At 27.2% G+C, this 7,994-nt stretch overlaps 2 protein-coding genes across 2 annotated transcripts in view; one reads left to right on the forward strand and one right to left on the reverse strand.

The window, feature by feature from the left end:
- The window catches only part of LOC108688704 (mitochondrial import inner membrane translocase subunit TIM50-C-like), a 2,701-nt gene extending 1,035 nt beyond the window's left edge, over positions 1-1,666 (forward strand). Inside the window, exons 3-8 of the mRNA XM_018195058.1 lie at positions 165-284; positions 603-710; positions 804-935; positions 1,023-1,146; positions 1,342-1,445; positions 1,568-1,666. Coding sequence (XP_018050547.1) covers positions 165-284; positions 603-710; positions 804-935; positions 1,023-1,146; positions 1,342-1,445; positions 1,568-1,657 — 678 coding nt within the window. The 3' untranslated portion in view covers positions 1,658-1,666. The remainder of the gene's footprint in view (positions 1-164; positions 285-602; positions 711-803; positions 936-1,022; positions 1,147-1,341; positions 1,446-1,567) is intronic.
- A 267-nt stretch (positions 1,667-1,933) lies between these two features.
- Positions 1,934-5,384, reverse strand: LOC108688718. Its single transcript, XM_018195076.1, has 11 exons — positions 4,951-5,384; positions 4,646-4,747; positions 4,425-4,543; positions 4,248-4,338; positions 4,055-4,174; positions 3,765-3,963; positions 3,560-3,695; positions 3,182-3,402; positions 2,829-3,097; positions 2,563-2,736; positions 1,934-2,313 (listed from the first exon to the last, which is right to left on the reverse strand). The coding sequence occupies exons 1-11, from the start codon at positions 5,189-5,191 to the stop codon at positions 1,934-1,936; spliced, it is 2,052 nt and encodes a 683-aa protein (XP_018050565.1). The 5' UTR covers positions 5,192-5,384.
- Between the last annotated feature and the right edge of the window lie 2,610 nt (positions 5,385-7,994).

The following is a 7,994-nucleotide window of genomic DNA, read 5'->3' on the forward strand; positions in this document are numbered from 1 at the left end:
TAGTCTTTTGTTTATAGTTTGTATGTACTTTTTTCATGCACAGTATATTTTCTAATTCTAAGTTCAGAAATATATTTTATGTGAAATTATATTTATTTGTTAAAGAGATATCTTGACTATTGTTAAAGATATATATCTTATGGTTATTTTTATTGTGTTTATAGCTAGTACAAGAACCCAGTAGGGAAAAATTGTTACCTGATCCATTGAAACATCCATATATCCAACCACCATATACTTTAGTTTTGGAAATGACAGACCTTCTCGTACATCCAGATTGGACAGTAAGTATCTAATCTGTTAAGTTTCAATATAATTCAATATATTTGCTATCACGTATCACATGTGAGTGATGTATTAAAAAACCTGTGTCATTTATATGTAACTTAGAATTATTATTTCCTATATAAACTATAGAGTTTAGAAAAATATAGGATTTAGAATACAGAATCAATATTTAAAATATTCAGTTCGCCTTTTTAATACATTTTGTGCATAATAAAATACGTGTATATAAAAACATGCATTATATTAAATAAAATTAATAATAAACATGTTAATTTTGTACTTGATATTATATGAGTACGATGTTTTATTTGTAGTATCAAACTGGATGGAGATTTAAAAAGCGACCTGGAGTCGATCAATTTTTAGAAGCAGTTGCTCCACCACAATTTGAGATTGTGATTTATACAGCTGAACAAGGAATGGTACAACTGTCTTTAACTTTTTTTGTTTTAAATATATTTAGCAGAAAAGAATTATATTTATATAAGAAAAAATTATATCTATTTCATTTACAGACAGTGTTTCCTATTTTGGATGCTCTTGATCCAAATGGATATATCATGTACAGATTAGTGAGAGATGCAACACGTTTTGTGGATGGACATCACGTTAAAGATCTAGGAGCTCTCAATCGTGACCTTAGTAGAGTAACTATTAACACATTAAAAAAAATTACATTTATTATTACATTTGTGAAAATTTTTTAGAGTTATTATTGCATGTAATGATTACAGGTTATTGTTATCGATTGGAATGAAGATAGCGTGAAGTTAAATCCAGAAAATGCATTTAAACTTCCTCGGTGGACGGGCAATGATGATGATACTACGTTGTATGACTTGGCGGCATTCCTGAAAAGTAAGATTAATCTTAAAATTATTTGTTTTGAAAATAATTTTATATAGCATTATTTTTGCTATTTTCTGTAATACATAGGAATTATCAATAATTAATATGCCTAGTATAAATTTTTTAGTTATAATAAATATCAATATTATTTTTAATCTTCATTGAATGATAAAAATTTATCTTTATTGTTTATCTTTATTATAGCGATATTAACAGCAAATGTACAAGACGTGCGAGACGTACTAAATTATTATAGACAATTTGACAATCCATTGGAAATGTTTAAAGAAAATCGACGAAAATTTTTGGTAAGTAAAATCTATAAAATTATTTTCATATGTGTTATTTATTAGGTTTCATTAACGTAAAATTAACTTTATTATAAAATATAGAAAAAATGTATATAATCGAATTTGATAATTATTAACAGATGCAAATGGAGGAAGAACAAAACAAGCAACAAGACAACAGCAAAGTACTTATTTCGAGATGGAAACCATCTTTCCTACGGAATCGCTAGTCAAAATAAATCACGTTAAAAATTTTAAATATGTGTATATCATTTAAAAACAACATATTCAGTCATTTCGTCGCATTACGGATATGTGCATGAATATCATTTAATTTTTGTTATAATACAATAAATAATTATTCTAAAAATAATTTTATTTATTTATACATAACTTTAGTGTTAGTAATATATAACTTCGATATATATTACATACAAAAAAATAAATTATTTCTATATATCTATTAATTTCTATTTATGTAAATTATTTAAACACGTTTTATCGTGCTAGTTTGATTTAACTTTTGGCAAGAACATTTCTTGCAGTATACTGCTATCGTCAATGTCTATAAGATCGTACTCTTGCGATACATTAATTAATTCTTGAGTATTGATAGGAGTAGGAATGTGATCAGATACATCTTGTGATTGCGTAACAAGATGATTCGAAGTTGAGGATTCCAACCAATTCAAAACTTTCTGATTTGATTTCGTTTCTGGTGCAGGTACTGTTTCGCATATGTCCCAAACAGCAAGAAGTTCTGGTGCTAATAGATCCACATATGATCCCAATGCAGCTAACGATTGTTTCCAGGTTGGCTCAAAACTATTGTCTACATTTTCATTATTGGATCTTAAAGGACGGCTGAGCTTGTGATTCTTAAAATCTGTAAAATTATTTTCATGATTTGCGTTACTTAGGCCCGGTTCCATCAATGTAAGATTAACTTTAATATCGGTTTAACTTATTAGAATTATGTCCGTTTCTATCAACACAGATTTTATTTCAATTCAATTTATTCATCTTTTTCTTAAAACTATAAAAAAATGAAGTGAAACCGAGATTAAAATTAAACTATATTGGTAGAATCCGGCCTTAATCATTCAAAATATATTTAAATAAAAATTAAATTTACTTTTATATATATATTGCATATTGCACTTGTCAGTAAGAGATAAAGGTATTAGCGATTCATCTTGGGTTAATAAAGCTTTTTCCCACATATCCAATGCATAACATGCTTTATTATTTATAGGAGAATATTTATCCAATATATCTTCGTGTGTTATGCATTGATAAAATATATCACCTATAAAAACAAGAAAAAATATGTTGGGCATGATGTTCCAAGATATAATAATACCAGTAATACTATGATAGAATGAGATACAATAACTATACCAATAGAATTTTGTACGAAGAAGAACACTCCTCCTTTCTTTACATTTGTGACTAATGTGCTACCAACATTACATAATTCAAATCTGCTTTGTAAATCCGGATTTAAGCACATTCCTTGTATTTGAGATTTATTTAATGTTTCTGCAATGTATGGAGGTGTGAAAGGTAAATTAAATGAATGAGACTTCTCCTCATCCATCCATGTGTTCAAAATTATTGTATTCTCGCCAGCTTTTTGAGTTGACAGAATAATCATTTCCTTGTCATCACTGTAACAAGATTGCGATATAGTAGTTATTATAATAGCAATTAATTTTTTATTGTAATTAGAATTATTATTTAACATTATTAACTTATTAGTTATAGCTGCCAATAGCGGAATATCCTTGAACTGGTGCGTCCATTTTTGTCGTACACAGTGCTTTGGAGAACGATTATCGCACATCAAAAAAGAATGATAAGTGCCTAAATAATGACAATTGTTGTGTTTACTCGAAACTTCTATCGACAAACTCTCGCAGTTTTCTAAATTAAATTTCGGACACAACGTGAGACATGCTTGATCAAGAGCAATCTAAAAAGTTAAATAAAATAATTCTTTATTAATGTATAAAAAATAAATATATTCTTATTATTAAATAAGTGATTTAGGAAATGATAATTTATGAAATTTATAATTTATAATTTATGTAAGAAAATAAATATAGATTTAAAGCTTGTCAGTTTCTTACTCTAGTATCAAGATAATGCAAGCAACATCTATCTACGTAAATTAAAACGTTTGGATCAATTTCTTGGAATCTTATACACCCCCAAGCATCATGTGTTGTATTGTTTTGTAATACAGAACCACTACTAATATAATTTCTGAAAAAAAAGTATACATCAACATTAAAAGAACAAAAAAATACATAAAGAATATAAAGAAATACTAACGGTCTATTTATATCCCATAAGGACAATATTTTTTTTGCATTTAACGTACAATGATAATTAATATTAGTCAAACTTAAATCAGCACTGACATATGGCACTTTTGATGCTTGCTTATAAACTTCATTAAGCAGCAAATGATTCTCAGAATTGGACAATGTGTAAAGAGTACAATGATCTTTATGCCTTCCTAAAATTCTACCTAAAAATGAAGAGAATTACTAATATAACAAACTTTTAGATATATTATGATTTTATATTTTTTTTTATTTTAAGATTATAAATACGCATACATGTATCAGTAAGCTTGCATTGTCTAATTTCATACAATGATCTATGTAATTTATATTTAGCTGAATTTTGTAACAAAGGCTTCCATATAAAATCTTCCATGGGTACAATATGTGCAGCAACTGAAAATAAGAGGAAGATTAAAATAAACACTGCACAAATTAATATATTCACAAACATTTTATGCTAGAATACCTAAGTCTCCCATAAATGGAAATAATAGGACATCCCAACCATTTAGCTGAACATAGTTTAAACATCCACCTGTATAGTACCAGTTGTAAGTCTAAAAAGATGTTTTATTAATAATATTCTGTTGTCATAATGTACAATTTATTTCTTTCAAATTTTGCAACAATTTGTTAAACATACTCCTTCAAAATAAGGATCCGGATCCATATCAAGCAATTCAGCTATATCTGCGATATATTTAGGTACATTTGCCTTACATCCTTTCATCCACTTTATCTTTTTTTTGGGTAGTTGAAATTCTATCAAGAATACATTTTACCAAGTTAGTTGGTAAAGAGTACATTTTACTAAGTTAAAAGTTGTTATTAAATCTGTTATATTATAATACATTTATGTACAACCTTTTTTATGTTTTTCATAGTAATTCATTAACCTATCTGTTTCATCTTTTAAGTGGTTTTTGAAAGTGAGAAGTTGCAACGCTGGATCTTCTTCGCTAAGTACTACGAAGTATTAAAAGAAATAAAATGTAATTATATTTAATAAAATTATAATATTGTAAAGTTTATGTCTAAGAATTATAAGAAATTGAAAATCCTATTGAGATATTAAATATTTCAAATACAAACTATATATTCAAATTAATAAATTTCTAAAAAGTCATATTTTAAAAAAACTCACAAAGATTTCATATCAGTATTGTTACCTGTTCTTGACAACTTTGCCGGTGGCAATAATGGTTTTGGCAAATCACAATTATATGGAAATTCTTGGTAAAGTCCCTGGGCATTCCCTTCATCCCATGTCTCAATACATGGTGACTTATTCAAGTTGTAACCCGGCATTACATGATGTGGATAATTCTTCAAAAACGTATTATTCAATTTAGATAGCAAATTGTTTTCAGCACGTTTAAATGCCTTTGAATTTAATTCGCGTTTTCTCATGACTTAATCAAGTTTATTCCTACAAATATGCATAAAACGTTTTTAGTCTACAATCCACGTGTAGTACACTTTTACTTTTTTATTGTTCAAATGTTCACACTTCTTTAGTTCTTGCTTATAATTTATATTGATCACACGACTGCGTATTGCACATTGTCATGTTGCTTACAGTATGTTACAGTCTGAAAACGTTGAAAAGATTGGAACACGTGATGAAACAAGGCAGCAAAGAAAAAGAGAAACTATTATGACTTCCAATTGTATATCGACAATCAATAATATTAATATTCATATTAGAGAGAAGACATGAGGAACTTTTTTCTGTAACCGCAAAATGCTCCCGCATACTACTGCCCTCTGAAGAAGTAGATGTAAACTGCACGACATATTCATTTTTGGTGGTGATCCTAATGGTAATAATGATTGTTTTCTGATCCCCTGCATTAAACTACTCTAGAACTCTCTTTCTCTCTTTAAATAAATATCAATCACGTATTTCTATCTCACTTTAATTTCCAAAAGTGCATTCATTCAGTACACCCATTAATAGAAAACAGACCTTAAAAATTGCTGAAATAACTAAAATCTATCAAATTATTTATACATTCGCTTTTCTGCATTTATATTTTTATTTCTAATTATTCTACTGTATCATTATTCGCATATATTTATACAGTCTATATATTCATACTTGTCCTATCCACCCGTATTTTAATTCATTCGTGACTATCCTATCTATATTACTTCATTAATGTGTAATAACATCGCGAATAATACGTTAATGGCTGTGTTCAGCAGAAAAAACAGCTTTGCAAATGTTGTAAAATACAATATTCGTCAATATAATTGGGTCTTGCTGATTCTTTTTGGATTTAAATTTATAAATCAACCATATTGAAGAATTTTACAAAAGCTGCAAAGCTGCTTTCTTTGCTAAACGCAGCAGCTAATGCCTAATCATGTCCTATCGCGTATATGATAAATTAAGTGGAACATAACAGAATCGCGAGCTTATTAAATAAATGAGTAATAAATAATAATAAGTAAACAGATTTTCAATCTTTAAAATACAAAAAAATGAACAAATAATAAATCAAATAAGAATCAGTGCAAGTTTTGTTCATTAAACAATCTACAAAATTTGCACTTGATTATCCGCACTGGCTCTCCACATTAGCCCTGTTGTTTGTTGGTTATTTTTGTATTTTAAATAAACAAATAATTCAAAAAATATAAGAGCTCGCAATTTGCGAGTTACCCTCCCGAATATTTAGTTTTTATCTTTATGTATCTTTAAAAAATTTAGATTGGTGTTACACATCAACCTACTTCATGTAGAGCCTCTTCTTTCTTCTGGCCAGATTGAACTCACCTTTCGTTGCTCCTGGCCAATTCTCTAACTTCATATACCAGATATCGATAACAAGGAGAACTCCTTTTTGCTATCGACAAACATCGTCGGCAGTAAGCGTAAGATTTTACGCTTCCGTATGATGCGCAAAACACAAACGCGTCGCAAAGAGACCAAATATTAATTGATTAAATATTAATATCAACAATTATCAGTAATAATAATAATAATTCCATTAATATACAAATAAATTTCGCGTTTATTAAAAATTAAAAATATAAATATTCGACGAGAAATAAATTTAAATTAAAAAAAATTTTATATCAACAACGTTTTGATTTCAAAATTCTCGAATATTGTGAAATTAAATTAATTTCCTTAATGTAAATTTTTAATATAAATTTTACAATAACAAAACAAATAAAACATTAATTTAAGAATAAATTGAAAATTGCTAAATCAATTAAATTATAATAAAGGGCCCGATAAAATTCAAGGCCTATGCACCTATTTATAATTTCGATTCGAACGATTTGCTGAATCTCAAAGTAAGCGGAGATAAGAAATTCAGATGAATGATGTAAGATCCAAAAAAGATAATTTTCCCTTACATTAATAAACATATCTTTTTGTATTTTGTAAAGTATTAATTAGAATTATATTTTTTGTACAATTTAATATTTATAAAATTAAGTTTTAAATAATGCAAAACTCTGAACGCGATTTTAAAATAAGTATGAGATAAAATTCTTCTACTTCGTGACAAAATCTATATTGGATCTAACATCATGTTACTACTTTAACTGATATAAAATCCATTACTATATATGGATAAGTTATAAAAGCTTATATAGGCTAAAGTCAATGCATTGAGATAAGTACATAGTAATAATTAATAATCGTAAAAATGTCTTTTATGAAAAAGCGAGATCAATAAATTGATGAAATGACATTTTAACAATATAACTTCGTTAGTAACATGTGTACAAATAAGAGTGAAATAATTGAAAGAATATCTTAGAAAACGATATATATTATACATATATATGTATGTATGTTGCTTTTTTGCACCAACTTATATAAAATTTAATCCTGAATATTTAAGAATAGGATAGGTAGACAAAATAATAAAACAATACTTATTACACTGTAACAACTTTCCAAAACGACCACGTCGAAAGAATCAATATATTTTTTTATCATATTTTGAGATAGAATTAATCAGAGAGTATCAAATTGAGCTTGAATTATTTACAATTAAGTCAAGGTTCATATAATATACGTGAATTTATAATAAGTAAACAAAATTTAAGCCTTTAACAGTTTTTTTGAGTTAAATAATTTTATTCTATATATATTTGTTTTAGTTAAATTAACAAGATATTGTGAATAGGGGAAATAGCAGTGGCGACTTATAGGAATGATTAAAAATAACTCAAACTGGGTGTAACG

Source organism: Atta colombica, unplaced genomic scaffold (genome assembly GCF_001594045.1).
Source record: "Atta colombica isolate Treedump-2 unplaced genomic scaffold, Acol1.0 scaffold238, whole genome shotgun sequence".
NCBI lineage: Eukaryota > Metazoa > Arthropoda > Insecta > Hymenoptera > Formicidae > Atta > Atta colombica.